General features: G+C 49.1%; 1 protein-coding gene across 2 annotated transcripts in view; it reads right to left on the minus strand.

Annotated features, from left to right (window-relative positions):
* The window catches only part of NUP155 (nucleoporin 155), a 711261-nt gene that overhangs the window by 348627 nt on the left and 338020 nt on the right, over positions 1-24614 (minus strand). For both annotated transcript variants that reach the window (XM_085631101.1, XM_085631098.1), the window contains one exon: positions 15607-15760. In XM_085631101.1, the coding sequence (XP_085487227.1) occupies positions 15607-15760 (154 nt within the window). The remainder of the gene's footprint in view (positions 1-15606; positions 15761-24614) is intronic.

A 24614-nucleotide genomic window follows, 5' to 3' on the forward strand; every position in this document is an offset into this window, starting at 1 on the left:
TGACCAAATGAAAGGAGAACCACACAAGAGATAAATAAAATATATGTATTTATTACTAAACCCTCTCTACTAACCTCTTTATGAGATTAGAGCACAAAGCACACAATATTAAATCACTAGAATGACAGTAAATAGCACAATACACAGCGGGCTCTAGGGGGAGACCGAACCATATACTAAGAAAGTGGTATAACAACCACGACTTGACTAGATACAGTGCCTAGAGCACGTAGAATTGTTGGGACCCCAAGGAACCACCCAAGGTAGTGACACAGGGGACCCACGGAGGACAGGTGCAGTGTGAGAACACAGACGCGAGCTCCGTACAATCCTATGGGAAGGTCGAGGTTGGAATTTTAAAGGTTGAGGACACTTCAGAGAGGACTTTAAGCAAACCCTTTCAACCATAGAAGGTTCAGGGCCAGCACCCTTGAGAGTACCGAGATACCCGTATTACCTATCCCAGAGGAGCCGGGTGCATAGGGGTCTAGTGAAGTCGGAATCCTTCGTCATTTTCAATGGTGTGATGCGGAAAAGTGCTGCTGCCGGATAGATGAAAAATGTCCGGTGGGATCCAAGCCTGGATCCGAGGTGAGAAGAACCTGAAAGCAGAGGGGACAGAGTCTGGGTCACTTCAGGGTGACCAGGTCACGATAGACGAATGCCCACCGATGTCAGGTGCTTCGGGTGAGATGATGCGATGCTGGACTCTGCAGCCACGGGGACCAGGAGACGTCAACGATGACGTAAGTCCGGTGGTGTGCTGTCCCACGAAGGATGTCGAGTGCTGGGGGGTCAGTGTTCGTACTGAAAACCAACAAGCCTTGGCAACTGCAACCCATGCGGGCAGAGTAAATAAGCTTCGGGGAGGACCAGCAAGGTCCTGGGGACTCTCCAAGCAATGGAGAGTCAGGGCACGTCTGGAGCAACCAGGAAAGACCACTAAAAGTCAAAGTTACCTTCACAGGAACCCACAGGCCAATGGACCAGGGATCGCGAAGGGACCTCGAGCTGAATCACAAAATACCAGCCCACGGAACACTTGTGGAGTGTAGGCTGGAAATCTTCGGTGGAATTACTGCTCGGGATCAGGACTACAAGTAGCCCAAAGCACAGCCTCAGGGATCGCCGAAAAGCATATGGTGCTGCAAAAGTACACAGTGCACAGGGGTTCGGGTTTCACGGTGCCCACAAGGGATACGGGTCCCAGGATTGCTGAGAGAACTTATCGACCTCAGGGACGCTCGGGAACCCACCTCCTGTGTTGCAGAAATCTTCGGAGTCCTCAGGAGCTCGGGAGATGCAAACCGGTCAGATGCGTTAAAGGTGCCTGCCTTGCAGGGGAGTAACTCCTTTACTCCAAGGGAGATTCTTCAGTCATCCAGTGTTGTGTAGATCGTCGAAGTACTTGGTTTCTGTAGCAGAGTTTATTCCTGGTAAAATTCAAAGTCATGTAGTCAGGGGTTCCTACTTTATACCCAAGGAAGGAGTGTGACAATCTCTGGGGACCCACCTATGGGAGGATCAGGACAGAGGGGTGGCTACACCAATGTCCTTTGTCCAGTTTCGGGCCAGAGCAGGAGCCAATGGCTCCTGCAACCGGTTTGAACTGGACTATGCACAGGGACACCAAATGTGCCCCCAGTGCAAACTTCAAACACTCTAAGAGTGCACTCAACCAGCCAGCCCCAAAACACTAAATCCTGTCTGGGAGGTGGTCACACCTCCCTGTGACAGGAGATCTATTGTCAAGCCTTCCCCCTGCTCGAGCTTGGCTCAGCAGCAGGAGGGCAGACTCGTGTCTGTGGCTGGCAACATCCATTTTGTGACGCCCAGGTCGAGAAAGCTGGTACCAGGTGTACCGGTGTCTCACATAAGTCCCTCTAGAAGGGTGGAATCATACCTCCCCCGCTAGTTACTGACGGACAGGTATGATTCCAAGGTGTTTGACACCAAACACAACATGTTTCTAAACAGCCGTTTTAAAGTTAGCATTTACCGCGAGGTTATAATGCACTTAAATATATATGGTTGGCTGCATCACAAACGACCTCGGAAAATAGATTCCAAAGGCTGCAGAGGGGCTCTGCTCATGCAGGTGCACCCTCTCACAAAACCCAGCACCCTGACTTCAGGATTGATAAGGCCTGCCATAGGGGTGACAGATAGGTTTATATGTGCAGTGATTTAGAATAGATATAGTGAACCTATATCTAAGTAAGGGGTGCATGCACCACCTTACACAGGCTGCAGTAGCAGACCTGTGGTGTCAGTTTGAATGGTCTCTCAGGGGCAGCATAATACATGCTGCAGCCCCCGGGAGGCCTCTGGGATACCTATGCCCAGGGTACATAGTATACCATATACTAGGGACTGATAAGGGTACCCCAGAATCCAATCTGGTGTGCACCTAAAGTACATGCAATCAATTTAGAGGAGAAAGCAGATAAACAGGGGTCCTGATTAGCGGGATCCCAGTCAGACTAGACAAAAACCAGCAAAACACCAGGAAAAAAGTGGGGGTACCCATGCAGTCAGATTCCACCTTCCTACAGAGAGGAGTTGGCCTAACGGCTAGGGCTGTCGACCTATAAACAACAACTATATACTTATGAAAAATAGTATCAAAATCAGAACAAACAGTGCCAACAGCTCATTTACTCTGCTTAATCTTATGAGCCAACTTAGAATAGATCAATATAACATCCAAATAGAGTCTGTGCCCTCCAAGCTATACAGTGGGGCATCACTGAACAAGTTACTTACCTTCATTAATGCCGTATCTGGTAGAGACTATCTAGCTGCAGATTCCCTACCTTAGAATTATCTCCAGGTATCAGATTGTATTTTGAAACTTCTTCAGCCGTACCTCTGTGCGACGGTAAGTGGCGTCATTTCGGTCTGTGGTGGTGGCGCCAAAAGTGATGTATGTGGTGGCGCCTAAAGTGATGTATGTGGTGGCTATATGTGAACCACCCCAGCATGCTGACTTCAGTTTCTTTTTGCAACCTTTCCACGCCAGAAGCGTGGAGCCACAAACTATGCTGATGTACTAGTGTGCAAGCACTAAGGACCTCAGAAGGGTACTCTATGGACAGAAATCTGTTTGCAGGTGGAAGGGAGAGTCGGTAAGGAATCTGTGGTTATAAAGAGTCTTTACGAGATAAGGAGTTACCTTAGGTGAGTAACTTGCTTATCTGATATGGACTTTTAGCTGTAGATTCCTTACCTTAGAATAGATACCCAAGCAATACCTCCCGGGAGGAGGACCTGTAAAAAGATTCAGACCAGGAAGTCCTGGAGGATAAAACGGGCAAAATGCCCATCACAACAGACCGGACTGTCCAGATAATGGTACTTGGTGAATATGTGTGGAGACGCCCGCGTTGCTACTTGACAGAGGTCAAGGGCCAGAATTCGGTGAGCAAACGCAATGGTGCAGTCCTGAATCTGGTTGACTGAGCGCTCTAGCACTCAAGGGGTTGTTTCTTGGCCATTGCATAGCAGATTTTAATGCAGAGCATTATCCATCGTAAGATGGTCCAATTCTGCACAGCATTTCCTTTCTTCACCCCAATGAATCCAATAAAAAGTTAATCTTCCACCCAGAAATTTCTAATACGATCAAGGTAGAATTATAAACTTTTTGGGTCCAGATGGCGGAGTCTCTACTCTTCTTTGGAAGGATGAGGCAGGGCAAAGAGAAGGCAGGCAAGGTGATATTCTGGCCCGTGCAGCCATTAGTCTTCTTTCCTTTTCCTTGTCCTCAGGTGGGGAGAGTGGCTGACAAGAGTGATGCGGTAACAGGCAGTTAGCAGTTCTAACCTGGAACCTTGTTGGACATTAAAGGCCACTCCCCAGACGAAGGTGGGCAGGTAGCAAGGAAATATGCAGGTAGATAGAGGCTCCACCAGAAAGAGTGTTGCCAAAGGTTAAGTTACTTATTCTTATGATGCACATTTCTATCTACATACCAGGGCATCAATACAGTAATACCTAGTGAAAATAAGGATGCTGCCCACACAGTGATAGATTTGCAAGATGGAAACAACCTGATTTAGAGCCAAGTTTGCAGCATTTGCCCAAGTAAAATCTTAAGGTCCTCAGAAATGCCTTTTTGGCCAAATGTATGATGCAAAGGCCAATCCATCTGGATAAAATGTGCTTCTGGAACACTTTAACCTTCTTGGCACCAGTGAAACCAATGAACAGCTAAAATGCAATACTCTTTAGTCCTTCGGGGTTTGGACCAACATAGGGCAAGGTTCAAGTGGGCACCAAGTCTGAACCACCAGCAGCAAGTGGGCGACCAGGTGCAAAGGTCAAAGGTGAAAGTTGGTGCCCAAAGTTAGTCTTTGGAGACTGGGGGTGATCAGAGATGCAGGGTTTGCAGGTAAGTACCCGCGGTTTCAGGGTACAGGCCCCAGGTGTTAAAGAAAACATGGGGAGGGGCCACAAAGCAGCACCAAGCTGGCACCACCAGCAGCACAGGGGAAGACGGTTTCAGGGTGCAAAGGCAACAATGGGCCCCCAGGGCAAATGAATGGTGGAACTCTGTTTCACAAATAGACTGCAGGCTCAGACCAGGAATCTGGGCGAAGGTAACCAATGATTGTGTAGGTAAGTTGATATGTCTGTGTACGGCGTGACACCGTCAGCAAGGCTCCCCAAAGTTGGGGCGTTGAAGATGCAGGGCTGCCTTTAGAAGTCGGAAAATCTTCACCGGAGCCGGTCGCGGTTGTGGGGGACCTTTTGTGCTGAGGCTGCATGCTTCTTCGTGGAGTCCAGTAGAGGTCAGCCACCGATGGATTCGAGGTCAGGATCGCTGAGGAGAATCCACTTAATGGAGTCCTTCGTGCTGGTTTCTTTGTGGACAGGGTCGCTGTCCTCAGGAGTTTTTGGTCTCTGGGGAAGGAAGGCATTCCTCACAGGGTTTTAGAGGCAGCTGGTCCCGCAGGACGAGTTGCTGTTCGGAGCACGTTTGAGGGCTGCACACAGGCCGGTAGGACTGGTGCCAAGTCAGTTGTCTGCAGTCTTCACAGCTGCACGCCTCTTCGGTCCTCTTCTTTAAGTCCCCAGGAATCAGAGGGTCAAGGATCAGGGGTGCCCATAAAATACTCTATTTGGGGGTGTTTCAGGTACTGGCAGGTAGTAGCCAATGTGCTACTTACCTTTAGGGTGACTACAACCTTTGTATGTCCCCTCCCTTTGGGGCGGGGGCATTCCCTAATCCTTTTGGCTAAAATACTTCCATCCAATATTGAGATTTTTCAAAGGAGGGGGTCAGCAGCCCAGGACACCTTAGGGATGGCTGAGAGGAGCACACCTCTCCTGATGACTAATTTTCTCGCCAAAAGTGGGCCTTGGTGGGGGGAGGAGGGGTGGAGTGGGCTTGAGCATCGCCACTAGCTAGAGAGGCCCTGGCTAGCATATCAAACGGAAGGACACCTTTGAGGATCACCGCCTGCTGTTGCTGGTTGGGGGTAGTTGTGAAGCATCTCCACCCAGAGCAGCCTTTGTTTCTGACCCACGAGAGCACAAGACTCCCACCTCAGGGGGTCAGAAACATGTCTGGAAGTGGCAAACTGGTGCAGACGAGTCAGCTACACACTAGGGAGTTGGTCGTTTTTCAGGGGGCATCTTTAAGATGCTCTATGAGTGCATCACCCAATAAATTCAACACTGGCATCAGTGTGGGTTTATTATGCTGACAAGTTTGATAACAAACTTACTCACATTCAGTAAAGGCATCATGGAGCTGTGGAGTTTGTAATGACAAGCTCCCAGCCCATGTACTCAATATAGCTTTACTGCACTTCAATTGTCGGAGAATGGACTTAGACACGAGGAAAACCGTCACCCAGGCCCTGGTCAGCAGCAGGCTCGACTACGGAAACGCCCTCTACGCCGGATCCTCGTCCAAGCTCATCAGCAGACCTGCACTGGCTCCCCGTCGACAAAAGAATCTCCTTCAAGCTCCTGATCCACGCACACAAGGCACTCCACAAAACCGGCCCAGCCTATCTCAACAGCCGACTCTCCTTCTACGTACCCAACAGAAAACTCCGCTCCGCTGACCACGCCCTGGCCACAGTCCCACGCATCCGGAGAACTACTTCCGGAGGCAGATCCTTCTCCAACCGCGCCGCCAAGACCTGGAACACCGTCCCCCTCTACCTACGCCAAAACAAAGACCTGCTGGCCTTTAGGAGACAACTCAAGACCTGGCTCTACGAACAGTAACAGCCTCCTCCCCCCCCCCAGCGCCTTGAAACCCGCCCGGGTATGTAGTGCGCTTTACAAGTTACTTGATTGATTGACACTGTAGGGGCATTTTGCTCATGCAGTTGCATGAGCAATATGCTCTAACCTGTACTATAGAGCACTCTGCCTTAGGGCTGTAAGGCCTGCTAGACGGGTAACTTACCTATGCCACAGGGATGCATGGCTGTCAACTCTTCAGTTTTAGCTGTACCAAAACCACAGTCTGCAATGGAAGTGTGTATGTGTTGGGTCAGGGGTCTCAGAGGGTGGCACAATAAATGATACAGCCCTTAGAGACCACTGGTACCTTTTACAAGGGGCTTATATGTGTGCCAGAGGTGTGACAACTGTGGAAACAAAGGTACAGTTCTGGGAAAGAACACAGGTACTGGAAACCTGATTAGCAGGAACCCAATGCACATTTAGTCAAAGTGCATCAGAAATTAGGCAAAACGTGTGGGGGTGGGGTACTGCAACAGAAACCCACTTTCCTACAGCCACTTTTGGAAGAAAGGATGCAATGGTCCAAACTGTCCGGGATGAAGGTTGTAAATGGAGTTACATGTGGAATGGTCTTAGGCTGAACTGACCAAGCCTGAATCTCCCTCACGCAAAGTGCAGTAGTGATTGCAATGGGCACAAATTTTCAGAGTAAGAAGCTGTACCCCACTGTAGCACGACAAAGGGAATTGGAGACATATCTTAGAAAGAAATGCATCGTAACAGCTGATCAGGTAAATGAGGTAAGGTTGAGAAGGCAGATTAATACCCTTTAACGATGCTGAGAACAAATAGTTGCAGGGCCGAAACAAATAATAGAAGATATGACAACTTTGTTAAGAGTCAACATGCTACGCCTCATTAAAGAAGGCAAACAAAGACCAACGACCTGAATAACCGAACTTGGTGAAAGGGCAGCGAGTGGCGAAAATGACATTCACAATTTCAGGCAGAAGGTCAAAATCACTCAGCAGGTTCTGCTCAATCACCATAAATAAAGAGTAAATTGTTGATGTTCGGATGAAGAAGCCTGGCCCTTTGCTTGTACAGAAGGCTGTAATGAAGGGGAAAACAAAGTGGGTGAGTGTTCAGGGTCAGAATGATCTATGCCTCACTTTCGGCAGAGAACATGGGATCCCAGGCAGTAGTGGAAATATGTACCAAAGGCAGAAATCCCACCAGAGGTGGTGCGTGTTCCCCAGGGACCCATATGGTGGAACTGGATAGTGAAAAAAGCGGGCCACTGAGTGTTTTAACCCGCAGCTAAAAGGTTCACCATGGGATTATTCCATACAAAGAAAGTCCCTGAGCCAACTATGGAAGCAGAAACCACTCGTAGTTGGCAAGATGACATCTGCTGAGTTTGTCTGCCATGATGTTGAAAAACCCTTCCAGATGATTTACTGACAGCCAGATTCTAAAGCGTGTTAGCCAGCACCGCAACATAAACACCTCTAGACAGAGAAAGCATGAGTCAGCACCACCACTTTCTGCAGTAGAACATGCCATCAATTTTCTCCTGATCGATGGTAACAATGACTTGAGGGCTAGCCAAATGGCAAGCTGCTTCCTCAGGTTTATGCAGTTTCCTCAGGTGAGCTTCCTAACCAGTGGAAGATGCATTTGCTGCCACTGTGGCCACCGGTAGATGAGGACAAAATGGTTTGCCACATGCCAGATGTGCATCAGACATCCACTACTGTAGGTCCAGAGATGCCTTCTCAGAAATGTGGATCTGGTCTGGCAGGCACCCCTGATATTGGGTCCATTATAGGCATATGTTTAACTGTACGTTAAGTCGCAAGACTTGGGAACCCTCTTTGGAAGAACTTCCGCAGCAGAGGAAAAAACAAAAGAGCCACGGGGAAAAAAACAGCCCCGCTGAAAGCTGGACAAGCAGCCCAAGCTAAGCAGAAGGCCCAATCTCAGGGCCAAGTCTGCGCAACAACTCCTGCAGAACCACACACAATCAACACAAGGGCCGTCCAGCAGCCAACAATGCCAAAGTCCCAAGGAAGAACGTAAACGGCAAGAAAACACACTGCACAGTCAGAACAGCTGGCCTAAAAAGGCCCAGAATCAACCCAACTCAGAAGTCACTGAGGAGGGGACGGAGGAGGAGGATAAGGCGGAGGAGGAGGTCGGAGCCCCGCCAAGAGCCTTTGGATGGCGGTGTCGGCCGGGGCATGGAACAACAGGCTACCATCAAATGGAAGGTCGATGAGAAGCTCCCGAATATTCTCAGGGAATACTCCGTCCCGAAGCCAAGCATGGCGACGGAGAGCGACAGAGGAAGCCATGGCCCGGCCCAGCACCTCCGAGATGTCTAGAGCGGAGCGGAGAATAAACGCCGCAAGCTCCTGGCCATCCAACTCATGATGCCGCAAGTCCGCCAGGCCAGACTCCTGGGATGCTGCAGATCCCAGAGACTCTGCCGAGTCCCACAACAGGAGGAGGCCCTAGCCAGCACACACAAGGTGTTAAGGGCCCGCTGGTCGAGGCAAACATGTTGCGTCCCCAAGAGCCCAACCAGCGGGCCTCTCGGGACGGCGGAGTCAACAGCGGCGGCAGTGAGGGAAAAACAGCTGGCAAAAGGGGGCTGGCGGCAGAGGGGTGAAGGGAAAGACACGCCGGGTCATGCGGTGCCGGTGCAGAAGATGCTGAGGCACTGGGTCCCCTGAGGCAGGACGCTTACAAGCCCCCGTCAGGGAAAAAAGGAGCGAACCTTCAAAGGGAAGTAAGATTTCCCTCCCACCAGAGCCCTGGAGGAGGACCTCCAATCGATGATCCGCCGAAAAGTGAGCCACCGGATCACCCATGCGCAGGATGCCCACAGCCGTGGACACAGCGTGAGCGAAGGCCGCACTCGCCTCCATAGGGCCCCGCGGTGGAGAACTCAGCTCCTTCGTGGGCGACGGCTGCAAACTAAGGCGGCCGTCCCCGAGGCCAAGTGGGGCGGGCAAGGGTCAGACCTGGAAGTCAGAAGGAGCCGAAGAATGAGGGACCTGCCGCTCTTCCGACGAACACCTCTGCCCCAGGAAGGGCAGGGAGCCGCCCTTCGACGCCGGTGAAAAAGACACCACACGGCGACCAGTCTCTGGGGAGGACGACACTAATATGCATGCCTCCGGAGAAGGAGCGCCTGAAGACGAATCCGCGGTACGACCCCTGCACGGAGCCGTAGAATCCGCTGCCTGAGGTAGGACGTCAGCACCAGCCGGCGTCGCTGGACAAGGGCCCTCCAAGTCACCCGCACCGGGGACCTGAGTGGAGACCGGAGTAGAGCTGGAGCCACACCGGCTCTGGGGTGGCGCCCGAGTGACGCCGACCCAACCCCCGCCGAGGTAGCCACCTGCGCAGGGGATTGAGACGGGCCTGGGGAGTGGCACGAAGCCCTCCGACAGCCGCGGCCCAGAATGAGGCAAAGATCGCTCGGCAACCCATGCAGCGGTACCCGGGACGATTCAACCTCCGACTCGCCCTGCAACGAGGCAGCCACCTGTGTGGAGGGGCGAGAGGGGCCCAGAGAGGGACGAGGGGTCTCCCCTCGGCCTCGACCCGGAACGGGACGAGGAGGGTCACCAACCTCCGTGGCTCCGCACTGTCCAGCTGCTGCCAGCACCGGAGCAGCGTCACCTCGGCCTTAGACAGGACCACCCTATCAAAGGACCGAGAGGGGCTTGGGGATGAGACCCGAGACCCGGCGACCTCCCGCGACACCACAGGGACCCCCACGGGAGTTTGCAGCGAGGCAGAGACGCCGTGGCCTGAAGGAGCCGCACCCCAACAGTACCCCATACTCCAAGCCTGGATCCGAACCAGTCAGCGCCGGAGCCGCCGGCGCCGCAGAGGGCCCTGCGCAGAGCGAAGGATCCACTGACGCCCCAGGAGGGGAAGGAGGAGGAGACGCCAGCGAGGCCTGCAAAGCCGCCACGTATGTCTCCATTTGGACACTCAATGCCCCAACACCGGGAAACGGTGGATAGGACGACACATGGGGACGCATCACCCATGGAGGGTCCACGCCCCTGGGAGGCCGGAAACCAGCCCCCGGGGACAAACTGTGACACTTACCCACTGGGGAGCGACGCTCACGTGACATCGGAGAAAGGTGAGGACGACGACCACGGGCGAGTCCGACGCCGTCCGTCGAAGCAGACCAAGGGGACGTCGACCTGGAGAGACGCGCCGAGAGAAGTTTCACCCGGCGCGACTTCGGCTTCAACTGTTGGCACTGCGTACAGTCTGTGATGCCGTGATCCTCCCCAAACACCACATACAAATGAGTTGAGGGTCCATCGTCGACATAAGATGCCCACAAGACGTGCAAGAATTAAAGCCCGAAAGGCATTCGCACACTGTTCCACTGAAAATTTTTAGAAAAAAGGGGTCTAACAGGCCCGTAGCAAGGATCGGATCCGCGTTGCACGCGGAGAAGGAAAAAAACTGACGTGGGCTCGCCGGGGCGGGTCTTATGTGACCTCGCTGACGTCATGTATGCGGACGACGCCTGGGCGGAGTCGCGTGATGTCGCCCCGGCGCGCAGGGATGCTGTGGCAAAAAGTTTCCGGATCCAGTCTCACGCATGGGGATAATTCTACGTGTAGGAATCTGCAGCTAGTAGTCTATATCAGATGATGGTCTTTCTCCCCCGGTGTCCGAGTATTGTGAAAAAATCAAAACATAAGATTGGCTATAGTACGTTCAAGGCATTCGATAGCTTGTTGATTTTGCTTGTCTGGGAGTGAAAGAGAAGAAGGGTGGCACTGGCAACCCTTATCTTTGACAAGGAAGAGGGTGGGCATTGGCCTCCGTGACCTTCGGTTGTATTATTATGCATCTCAACTGCAGTACACTGCGCAGTGTGCGACAGAGTACGACAACTGGGAGAAACGGCTATAGAAGGGAACATGTGGAATTTCGCGCTTGTTGGAATTGTTGATGATGTGGGGTGAAAATGTGGTGCGGCACCTCACACACTTGGTGAGGCAGACTGATAATTTGGGAGAGAGTGATTAGCAGAGTCCTGAAGAGGCCGCCATTTACGAATGAGTTAAATATATGCCCCCTTGTGACCTTTAAACGCAATAGCGAGAATATGTCCATGGCTAGTAAGGGGAGGGGGAGCACTGCAAGATTTACACTCTGACAAACGGTTTGTTACTTTTGAGGATGCATGCGTTGAGTTTGCAGTAGGAGTGGGACGGTTCTTACAATATGCTTAACTTGCTAGTCAGACCTGGAGATTTGGACGGGGTTTCCAGAGGCCCGGCCAGTCAGAAATGCTGCAGCTGCTGCTGACAGAGGGCGATACACGGCAGCTAGTGTCCATGTTTTATGGATAACTTAAGAAGAACAAAGCTAAGGGGGCCTGCAAAGCTAAAGCGGTTTGGGCGTAAGATCTGGCGGATCTGGTCACGGAAAAAGCAAGGGCCGAGACTTGTGCTCTTGTTCGTTGGGTTTAAACTAATTCACTTCAATTATGTGCATCGCACCTATTTGATGCCAATTAATTTGAGCAGAATACATGCCCATAGGTCAGCAGACTGCCCAAGATGTGGGGCAGCGGGCACCTCTTTCATGCACATGGCCTGGATGTGTCCCACGGTGCGTGGATACTCAGCGACGGCGAGACTGGGCAGGATGACAGGCATTGCGTTGGAGGATTCCTACGGATGTCTTCTGGGTATGGTTAAGAAACCTCCTGGTGGGGGTGATAAACTGGAGAGTCTTACAGCTTGTGTGCAAATCAGGTTTTCCCTTGGATGCATGCAACCCCCTCCCCCCCATAATCCTCCCTAAAATCATAGACCCGGTCAATCCAATCATAAATCAGATAGTTATTTCCGCTTTAAGCTCAGGTATAGTGCCAGATGAATCGAATCTTGCACTGGTAAAACCACTGAAAAAGAAACAAAACATCGACCCCTCGGTTCTTTGAATCTCCGTCCCATTTCACTGCTTCCCTTGTTAGGCAAAATCATTGAAAAATTCACACAAATAACAAACCAAATTTATTGAGGCCAATAATATCGTCCACCCCCAGCAATCTGGCTTGCGTCCCAAGCACTCCACAGGATCTGCACTTCTGGAAATAACGGAGGCACTAAAATCTTTGGCCGAAAAAGGCAGGAAGGCGGTTCTGATTTTACTCGACTGGTTTGCCGCGTTCGATACCATCTCACACAGTATCCTCCTGGAGAGACTTAAACTCAGCAGCATCTCAGGTACCGCTCTGGAATGGATTAAATCATTTTCACCAACTGCAGACAAGCTGTGACCCTTGGTACTTTCCTTTCTGTGGAATGCAACATAACAACAGGAGTCACCATAGGGCATACCTTACCCCAGGAAAAATTAGGAAATATTTTGGAGCCGCGGAAGCTGCGTGCCCTAGATGTAATAGAGTGGGAGCGGACCTGGTCCACATGCTGAGGACCTGCCCAAACCTGCAGGAGTACTGGGAGGGGGTCGGCGACACGTTGAATGACGTAGCAGATAGGGACCTACAATACGACGCGGCCGTTTGTATACTCCACTGGTTCCCGCACACGCCCAAGAATAAAATGTCCAGCAAGTTTATAGACATGGGCCTTCTCCTAGCTAAGCGAGAGGTGACGAAAGGGTGGAAGTCGAAGGCGGGGCCTACACACCGGCGATGGCTCAATGAATTTCTCAAATGGGCGGCTAGCGAGAGCACACTCAGGTACCAACTAGCTCACCGAAAACCAGACGACCGGGCTCAGGCGGCGGCAATGGTATGGGAGGTGATGGTGCAGGCCCTGCGAGACAGCCCAGCCAGTGGGGAGGAGGGTGAGAACTCTGAGGAAGCAGCGGACGAAGTCGTACCACTGGCCCCCCTGCCAAGCACGCACGATTAGGGATTACTCCATTTTTCCTGTTACCCGCCACACATGCTATATGTTCCTGACCAGGCGCAATCGGGAGGGCACTAGGGAGGGGTGGGTGGAGGGGGAGTTTCCAAGTTTAAGGTTTGCTGAAAGTAGGTTGTAAGTTCTGTAGGTAGTTAGGGGAGCAGAGCGACAGCGATCAAAAGCGGGCAGCGGGGTTCTTCACCGGCAGTATGCTCCTGACAGTTTCGTATTAATGTGCCATGTTTCTATATGACGCCGCCCGGCCTCTGGGATGTGGGCAGTACGGCTGTGTATACTACACGGATTAATGATTAAGGGGAGGATGGGAAACCTGCATTATTGACATGCATCCTGGTTGCTGTAAGCTGTACTTGGTCCTGCAATAAAAATGGTTTGACAAAAAAAAAACATAACAACAGGAGTCCCTGAGGGCTCGTCACTGAGCCACTGCTGTTCAACATTTATATGACCCCGCTTATCTCCCTGATCGCATCCTTTGGGATTGAGGTTACGTCCTACGCATACGATACCCAAATGATCCTCTCTCTGGACAACAATTCCACAGACGCCAAACTTAATTTTAAACGCTGCCTAGCCGAAGTCATCCAGTGGATGAAGGACAACCACCTCAGATGCAACACCGACAAGACCGAGATCCTTCCCATAGGGAAAGATGTTTCATTCCAGCCTCGTGAATGGTGGCCAGAAGGAATAACACCTCCGCCTGACATGGACAAGGTAGCCAAATATTTAGGAGTACAATTAGATACTGCGCTTTACTTCATCCCACACGCTACGGCTGTAGCAGGGACCTGCTTTAGCCTCATCAAATCACTAAAAAAATTCTATGATCTAATTTCACTCGCCGCAAGGAAATCAGTGGCAGTGGCCCCGATTCTCTCACGCCTGGACTACTGCAACAGCCTTTTTGCAGGAGCCACCAAATCTACACTATAAAGACTCCAAGTTGTCCAACACGCTGCGGTGTGCCTAGTTTTAAAGCTCCCACGAAGGTCTTCGGCATCAGCGGCCTTAAATGTCCTTCACTGGCTTCCATTGCAAGAGAGAATACTCTTTAAAATCCTTCTAATCACCTTTAGAGCCACGCTCAAATTAGGACCAAAGTCCTTTCCAGCACGGTTCACCCCCTACATCACAACCAGGACCCTTCGGTCCGTGTCAGCCAACCTCCTTAAACCACCCATTTTCAGATGTAAAACAAAAGGAGGAAAAACAGTGGCTGCCTTGGGGACCAAAGCCTGGAACCAGCTGTCAACTCATCTAAGATTGCTAAAAACAAAAACCCAATTTAGGAAGGCACTGAAAACTTGGGTATTCTGCGCCTCAGACAAACTTTGCCTCTCACTCATCTAAGATTCCTCCGGCCCCCTCTCACCTCTAACCAACGCCAGGATGCTCCCTTCGGAGTGGCAGTCAGCGCTTTACAAATACCACATTACATTACAGCTGGTTTTAGCCATTGCCAAGCGGCAGGTGGAAATGGGATGGCTGGGGCGGAACCCTCTGTGTCTCTGTGGGGTAAGGATGTGGATGAATGGGCCATGGTGGAAGAGACACATTCGATAGTCCGGGGTGGAAAACAGGGTGTAAGGGGATTTAGAACTTTGGGTGGTGTTACTGAAAGGATTTAAGGATACGTGGGGGGAGGGCAATGGGGTTGGCAGAGGGAAAAGGTGATGGAGGTGAACACACAGGATGCTTATGGGGAAGGTGAAGGTGAAACACAGGGATCAGTCGCTCAGAATGGATAAAGTGGTCAGAAGAGATGGGATTATATGGAGTTTCCTGGTGACTTCTGGTATTCCAGTACTGTGGACATGGCTTGCACCTATGTCATTATTGCAGGGGGCAGAGGGTATGACTCTCCTGCACAGTGGAAAGTGTTGTCAATGTTTGCTGTTATGATTGTGATACTGCCAATGGTGACATTGCAGTCTTGTTTGTCTTTGAATCAGTGAAAACAATAAAACACAATTTAAACAAAAGTTACAGTCAATGACCTTTGAAGCACAACTAAAAGATACACACCCATACACTTACATATCTAAATAAGTACATGCAACTAGTCACAGTCCTTTCATATCTTTACTCTGCTTAACACAAACCAAGCAATGGGATTGAAGACGTGCGAAGATAAGTCTAGTCTGTATAAAATCCAGAATGTATAAGAGAAATGGAGGGAATCAGCAAAAGCAAAAAAGGGAAAGAAAAGGTCAGAAATATTTGATAACAGATCAGTTCCAAGCAAAGTTTTTAGCACCGGATAGCCAAGGACTTCAGCTGCCAATTTTAATTCAACATGTTACTGCTATAAAGATTGTGATGGGAATTTCTGGCATTACAAAACAGTGATATGTTTTTGATATATCAAATGGTTAGGAAATTACAAGAAGAACTAACCATGGGTGCCAAGAATGTACTTGCAATGTTTACAATAAATCCTTACATGTTGCTCCGCTTCCTCGTTGCTCAGCATATTAGGATCCAAGGAGAGTACTGGAGGGCCAGGTTTCTTGGGCACACTCGGAGACTGAGGAGCAGCTTTGCTTTGGTTCACCAGTTCCTGGAGTGTATCTGTGATGCACTTATACCCATTTAATCTAATAAGCGAAACAATTGAAGACATTCATTACCCACAAACAGTCTTTCTTTACCATCTTCACTTATGCACATTTACACAGTATTAGATTTTTATGTGTAAATATAATATGCAATGTTGAGAAATATATAATCGCTGAAGTAGTATTTATACATATTCAATAACACTGTAACCAATGACTATTAACCTCCTTTACAGATTGACAACAATGAAATCATACCAAATATGCCCAAGGAAGTTCACTTAGAAGTGGTTTAGCATGTTCAGAACAAATCACAGAAGGTGCAACTAGTGGTGTTCAAAGTCGCCATGTTTCTGTCAGTGAAAAGGATTATTTAAGGTACATCAGGATGAAGGAAATAGGGCAATGAAAATTACTTCTCATTAAGAACAATGTCTATGAAAGGAGGCAGCTTCCAATTTTACATTTGCCTATGTGGAGTCTGAAATCCTTGAAGGGGTTGCGTATAGGAGTGATGGTCAGACCATTAATAAGGGAATAACCTGTATCCAAGGATGTGTTCAGCATGGAAATTCCAAGCACTCAAACGCTTCTACCATTTTAGCCCAGAGAGGAAGCTAACAAATAAGTGAAGGAAAGAGCAAGTATCCCTCTTACAATGTCTAATGCAGGGGAGCCGCCAATGGAAATAGTGATCTTTCCATTAAAATGTCAAATATTATTAGAAGTACATTTTATTAGAGTGCTTAATGCCACTGTCTTAACATTTCTAAGCACTTTAATGTAGAAGTGCTACTATCATTTCATTTAATACTTTTCAATTTATTCACAAGGAAGGATATAAGAGAGAGCTGGCCACGAGTAGAACTTGTTCTCTGCAGGCCACTTAAAGATGTCAAGAGAGCACTTATCGTCAAGAGACAATTTGCTCCACTTTGTTAAACTGATTATCAGGAGGCGGGGTACGGCCACATCATAGATGACCGCCCTCTAATCGGCTCTGAGAGGAATGCCCTGCAAAACATTAAAAGGGGCGTCCTATTCACTCTACACATTTGGAGCTGGAAAAGATTCACTTCACCTAACAGGAGAGAAGCCTTGTGCAGTATTCGTAAGCAGCTTCAAGAGCTCCAAGACATATGTCATCACCCAGTGCAGAGATTCAAGCAGACACACCCTGAGTCCTACACATGGAATGCAGACACCGCTAATCCAAGCAGCCCCGACTGCACCTGACAGTACAGCTCCAGGGAAACACAAAGACAGCCATTCTGCAGTGAGAGGACCTCGAGCTGCAATACATGACATTACGCCGCCTCCAGCACCACTATTCTGCATCAAACTATGCAAGACAGGGGGAAAAACCATGAGCTATCCAGCCCTTAGAAGACGGATATCTCACAAACTGTATCAGATACTCTAAGGAGAGAATCAATGAGACATGTAATTTCGTCTTCATGCCCCCGCCACAAGAATGATGCAACCATAGCAGATACCAAACCTTATAGAAAAACACAAGTTACAATATTATTTCAACTAACGAACAAGTTACTTACCTTCGGTAACGATGTATCTGTAAGAAACATTAGTTAGTTAGATTCCTCACCTTAGAATATCCCCAGGCGTCGGGCTGGATCCGGAAAGATTTTTGTAGCAATACCCCTTGCGCGTCGCTAGGCGTCGTCTGCGGCTCCGCGTCCGTCGTTGGCGTTGTGCGCAGGAATGACGTCGGAGTACTTAGACGCCGCCCTCGCGCGCTGACGTCAGTTCTTGTACATAGCTTTCCGTGCCAGGAACGCAGAGCCATGAAAGAGACCGACACTGGTGCCAAAAAATCTAGGGCCCTGAAAAGGATAGCCTTAACCCTAGATGTCAGTACGCATAACGGGGAGGATGGGTGGGTCGGTGAGGAATCTAACTAACTAATGTTTCTTGCAGATACATCGTTACCGAAGGTAAGTAACTTGTTCATCTGAAAGAAACACGTTAGTTAGATTCCTCACCTTAGAATAGATACCCCAGCAATACCAACCCAGGTGGTGGGTCTGCGAACCAAGATCACACCAGAAAGTCCTGGAGAACAGAACGGCCAAAGTAGCCATCTCTCCGGACTTGGATGTCCAGGCAATAGTGCTTGGCAAATGTGTGCAGTGAAGCCCACGTTGCCGCCTGACAGATGTCCTGCAAGGGAACTCCCCGGCCCAGGACAGTAGTCGCCGCTGTGGCCCGGGTGGAATGGGCCCTCACCCAACAGGAGGGTCCTTTTTTGCCAAGGAATAACAGATTTTTATACACAAAACGACCCACCGAGAGATGGTCCGTTTGTGTACCACTTTCCCCTTCTTAGCTCCTACCTATCCAACAAAAAGTTGGTCGTCCACCCAGAACTGTTTGGTGTGGTCCAAATAAAAGGACAGCGCCCGTTTTGGGTCCAGACGGTGAAGCCTCTCTTCCTCTTTCCTCACACTGCTACACGAAACACTGCTGCACGCCACACACTGCTGCACGCCACACACTGCTGCACGCCACACACTGCTGCACGCCACACACTGCTGCATTACTCACTGTTGCATGCTGCACGACACTGCTGCATGCAGCACACTGCTGCACACCGCACACTGCTGCATGCCGCTGAACGCCACACACTGCTGCACGCCACACACTGCTGCACGCCGCACAGTGCTGCACGCCGCACACTGCTGCACGCCTCACACTGCTACACGAAACTGCTGCACGCCGCACACTGCTGCACGCCGCACACTGCTGCACGCCGCACACTGCTGCACGCCGCACACTGCTTTTATGCGAGTTTATGCTACTGACATTGTAAATGACAATGCCTTTTATTTGTTTTAAAACCAAAACATAAATAAAAAGCATTGTAATTTTACAATGCCAATAGCTCAAACTCTTATAAATGCGAGACCTATTGCATTGTAAATGCTTGTTTTTATTGTAGTCATACAGCTAGTAGTGGTTACCCACAAGCACTGAGATTTGGGGCACTGCACCACGTGTGCTTCCAGCATGTGGTTAAAGACATTGCTTAGCTGACCTTGAGGTAGGGTATGGATTTTTCTTAAATGTCTTGAAAGGATAATCGCTCGTTATTATTACGTTGGTGCATATGTTTGTGTGTTCGTTCAGCATTCCTGGATTTGTATGTTTTTGTCTAATGCTTGTTTGTCACTGCTCACCTGCTTGTCTTTTTGTTTTGGGATTAGCCCGGCCTGTCATGCGTTGAAATGCCACACTTTTGAAGCCTCTGCTGAACAGAGGGAGTGCAGGAAGGTGGTGATGTCTGTCTGTAAGACTAAAAGAAGCCGTGTTTGGGCGGGGTTTAGTTACACTGATGCAAATCCCTTTAACCTGAATCAGTTTTAAATGTGAAACGTGAAAAGGGCAGTTTGGGGAAATATAGTTGTAAAGCAGTTCAGGATCCTATTTTTTTTTTTTAAACAACAAGCTGCCTTGTACGTTTGTTGCTATTATTAAGCCAACGTATATTTTGGTTGTTTTCTTCCCCAGATGTGTTATACTCAAAAGTCGACAGGACAGACCTGTTCAACGTTTCGTACTAAAAGACTGGTTTAAGAGCAAAATAAATGAACTGATGTAAGAAGCATTGGTAAAGCCTTTAGGTCACAGTTTACGTATAATACGTCGTTTTTTTCTAACGTATTCACATTTAATTTCTTCTGAATTTTACAATGCATTAGGTCTCGCATTTGCAACAGTTTAATCAATTGGCACTGTAAATGACAATGCCTTTTATGTTTTAAAAACCAACACGTAAATAAAAGGCATTGCCATTTACAATACCAATAGCTCAAAATCGGGTGAATGCGAGACCTATTGCATTGCAAATGCTTGTTACATTCAGAGTTTGAAAATACCACTTTTAGAAAGTGGGTGTTTTCTTGCTCAGTCATCCCATGTGCCTCTGCTGAAATGGGGATTGCCTGTCTGGGTTTTGGATGACAGAAGGCTGGGGGGCCGGAGGGGCTCCAGATAGTCTAGGTAGGTCAGGAGAGGGCTGAATAGACATGGGCTACGATAGGGGGAGGAGATTTCCTTGCACCTCAAAGGGCCTGGTCTGCCTCTGAGAAATGCCATCTCCACCTCCTGCCAGTAATTCACACCAGAGAAGGCCCAACTGGTTCTGGCCGGGCACAGACACCCTCTGCCTGAAGGATCAAAGGATTTTTAGATACAAATACTGGGTCCCCTACCCCTGAACTTTAGAACTCATATGGATCAAGAAGACTGCCAAGAAGAAGAGCCAGAGAAGCTGTGAAAAGGAACGACTGCTTTGCTGGGTGCTTTGCTGGGCTGACCAGCAGTGGCTGCTTCTGTCTTGGGTAGTGAAAGGCCTGGACTGGACTTTCTGCAACCTAACTTGTGAGTCTCGCCAAGGACTTGGGGTAGAGCTTGCCCCCCTGTCCACGAAGTCTCAGAACAGCAAAGACTTCAAGTTCTTCGACCCCGCAGCACTGGGGACTGTGTGTTTTGTGCTGCAACCCGAAGAACACCAATTAGACGATGTCTACGACGTCACTGCCGACTCTGTGTCCTGAAGGCACCACAGAGGGCACCGCCGCAATGCCACACCGCAACCCTGGTCTCACCGACAACGCCTGTTGACACCGCCACCGAGCCGCTGCATGCACCGCGACCTGTGGGCACCGCACTCCACACCGCCTCGCTTCACGCCGAAGCTTTGGCACCGCAGAGAGCACTGCCGCAACGCTGCACACTGACCCTGGTCTCACCGATGCCTTTTGACGCCATCACTGAACCGCTTCTTGCACCGCGACCTGTGAGCACCGCACTCTGCACCACCTTGCTTCACGAGGATGCCATGGCCTGCCTGATGCCGCCACTTCCCGCCGAAATCGATGCCACTGCTTGCACCGTGGTTCGAAGGCACCGCTCGCAAGTCACACGATGTACCGCCCTCATTCCGCACCGCAACCTTGGCCTACAGACGCCATCGACTCCAGTTAGTCAGCCGACGACAGCACTACAGGAACGACGACGACGCTGCTTGCATCGTGACTTGCTAGCACCGCCTTCATCTCACACCACGACCCTGGTCTCACCGACAACGCCATCTGACGCCGCCGCCCAGCCACTGCTCGCACTGCGACCTGGGGGCACCGCATACCACACCGCTGCACTTCACACCGCAGCACCCGACGCCTACCGGCGCCAGCGCTCCTGATTCCACCAGAGAGGAGCTCAACCTGCAACGATAGCGACTTCAATGGTCTCAGCGCCCTGCACTTCTCACAGGTACTGTTTGTGGGTCTTCCCGACACCATAGCTGGCCCGCGACCAGCCAGAACTGTTGGATTTGTTGTTCACAACGCCATGGTAGACCAGACGGAGCTATCCACACAAGGAACTCTTTTTAATCAGCGTATTTTTGGAACTGTGAACTTTTAAGTATAGTATTGTGGATTGTTATCGTATTTGGTCTTGTCTTAAAGTATATAAAATATTGGCTATTTTTCTAAACTGGTGTAGTGTCCTTTTGTAGTGCATACACTGTATTACTGTTGGTTATGTGCAAATGCTTTACACACTGCCTCTAAGATAAGCCTGGCTGCTCGTGCCAAGCTACCAAGGGGGTGAGCAGGGGTTATTTTAGAAGTGTAACTCCCTTATCCTGACTAGAGTGGTGGTTTTTGACTGGCTTTGGCCCACACCCTAGCCTACCAAAAATCCCATTTCTAACATGTACATTCAGGAAGCTTCTGATAACGGGGGTCAAAATTGATTAATGCCATTGTAAAATCTTCAGAGGCACTTTTTTTTTTAATCTTGCTTTAGCCAAGACCTTTGAGTGTAATAAAATTATATATATATAATGTTCCTACCTATAGTGGCTTTCAGACAGCTCTCTATTTTTTGATCTGTCAGTGTGTCATTCACATTACGTTCTGCACATGGTAAGTCACTTTAGCCATTGGTTTACCTCTCGGTGGATGATGACTCTCTGATATTGTCCACTGGGTTCTTATGCACCAAAAGTAGACGTCTAGTACAGTTTTATAAAAACCATTCACAAACATTGGCAAAACCAAAACTTGAAAACCAACGTCAGCCCTATAGGCTTTGCCATTGTTTGTTTTTACTGATAATGTTTGTATCAGACCCCTGCTCTAAAGAAGGTTTGCTTAGTGGAGGGGGATTCTGATAGACGAAATGGCAATCTTTAAGGTACGCGCAACATAATATTCCATAAGGCAGCGGGGTCAATAATTCCCTACAGGCTTTGGCTTTTAGTGACAAGGAAGGGTTGTAATTAATGATATAGTGGAATTTCTCGTATTGGGGGTGTGGACAACTTTCCAGAGGGAGGGGCGATGATTTATCTGTAGGAATCAATACAATTAATAGTTTGAGAGGCCTCATCTGTCCTCGGTCCGGGGGTGGGACATGCAGCTATGTAATGAAGCTCTTGTTCCAGGGGGACTGGGTGACTTGATGGCGCTTGAAAAGCATTCTCTGTCAATAAACACCCTACTGTACTTGTGAAATGTATACCCACTTCAAAGCCCTGTTTAGGCGCTTTTGGTGTTAAAAAACACTATTTTCTGTTCCCATGAGAGTGGTATTTCTAGCGGCGCACCAATATTTGGCTTCGAATGAGCTTGGCCTAATGGTTAGGGCGCTCGACCTCTGACCGGGGGGAACTGGGTTCGAGTCTCGGTAATGACGCTGAACATCCTGCGATTCTGGGCAAATCACTTAATCTCCCCCTGCCTAACAAAAAAAAAAAGAAGAAAAATAAATGAATGTGTGTCCTCATGTAAGGTAACTGGTGCTATGTAAAGCGCTCTGATACCTGATTGGATTCAGGTCACGTTCGCGCTATATAAAACTCTGCCCAAAAAAAAAAAAAAATTGAAAGTAAGTTCTACACCATTACACGTGCTCTTTAGAATGTGTTTCTAAACATTCTTAAGACGCAGAAGCGCCGAAAAGGGGCAGCTGCTCAAATACCACTTTTTTCACAGGTTTACGTTTTACAAATTCAAATCAAACGCCTTACTGCCAATAATTTGCTATTTTCTGTCTTTGATGCCTTAATTACCCACGTTATAGCGATGAAAAGGAAAGAAATTAAGGGTGACTACCTAATTATGGAAAGCAACCAGTTGTCTCCTGAAACCTCATTGACTCTTCGATGTTTAGTGAATATTAAAACATGGTGCTCAACGCCCCAGTCATGTACAAGATGCCCGTCTAGTAGACTGCGGGAGCTCTAACAGCGTATAAGCTACTTTGGACAGGGTTCTTCTCCAGAGACAGGGCGGTGAAGAAGTGTGCGCCAGGCAGATGGCTCATGCAATATTGTGACAACACTTACAGCACTTCATTACCCTGACAAAGCGTTGAAGCTCATTAGCAGATGGGTAGCTCGCTACGCCCATTTATAGTGCTTCTTTCTCTGACAAGGCGCTAGTTTTTTGTACCAAACACTATTCAATTGTACGGACAGCAAGGCCAGCAGGGTCTGCAATATTTGGGTAACACTTGAAACCAACAGGGGGGCTATTTCATGCCATCATCCAATGCACAGAGGCAGCTCCACGAACCACCTTGTTAAGGGAGGCTGGGCACTGCTCGTGCCAAAAACAGAATTACGGTGCAATTATAAATCTAATAATTTGCAGTTAAACATGCCCAGCTGGCTTCCTCCCTCCTTTGCTTCATATCCGATCCTAACAAAAGGACTGGCTAAGAAAATAATGTTTAGTGTCTCTTATTTCGCCTGGTCTTGCTCAGGCAGGACAAGGCGGACGTGACTTGTATTAATGACCACACTGGATGTTTGCAGCAGGGATAAAGGCTCGACTGGTACCCAGCACATGGCAGCCAATGGCTCGTTATTGTCTGTGGGGTTATGGTTTCAGCTGCTAATACCTGCACTTGAACAACAATCAAAGAGGGACATTTCAGAAACTCGAATGTCACCAGGAACGCTTCAGAAGAATTGCAAAAGAGATTAGGCGAGTGGCGGCGGCTAATAGCAGGGGCACGCAGAGCGAGCACTGGAATCAAATCTGGGGACAGCAGCCCTGATCAAGAAGGACCAATGGGAGGCCAACGTGCATATTCTGGGGCCCGAGGGCTATTTTTTAGCATTTCATTACTGAAAATGAACTATTAAAAAAGTGCCAGGACAGAGTCTTGGAATTCAGAAATGCATTCAAAAGAGTATATGCAGGAAAAATAAAATCAAAATTATATAGTGGTTCTCGCTCTGACAAGGCGCTTTAACTAATTAGTTTTCTGCCAAAACACTATTCAATTGTACGGACGGCTTGCTGGAGCCACGTTCAAAGCACCCACCTTGGAAAGTTGAATAAATCCGTTGAGTATGTTGAAAAAATAAATTCAAGTAATATCGTGCGAAGCTTGTGAAAGTTTAATTAAAAATTTATTACATTCCGGGAAGTGTGTGCTCTAGGCATCCCCTACATGTTTTAAAAATCAAAGTAACTGAGTTATGTACATGAAGGCGGCCCCATAGTAATTACATTTAGAACTAGCTTAACGCTACGTTTTATTCTGACTTCACCAAACACAGAGAGAGAGCTTAAGGGCCGGATCTAGCAGGCCGCCCGGCATCCATCAGGGTGGCGGAGGACATTATGTAGGACAGTCTGACAGACTACACCCTGCCAAAGGTAGAGATCCCCACCAGCCCAGCAGTCACCTCAAAGAACATGTTACTTACCTTCGGTAACGATGTATCTGTAAGAAACATTAGTTAGTTAGATTCCTCACCTTAGAATATCCCCAGGCGTCAGACTGGATCCGGAAGATTTTTGTCAGCAATACCCCTTGCGCGTCGCCAGGCGTCGTCTGCGGCTCCGCG

This window comes from Triturus cristatus, chromosome 2_1, assembly GCF_964204655.1.
Source record: "Triturus cristatus chromosome 2_1, aTriCri1.1, whole genome shotgun sequence".
Classification (NCBI taxonomy): Eukaryota; Metazoa; Chordata; class Amphibia; order Caudata; family Salamandridae; genus Triturus; species Triturus cristatus.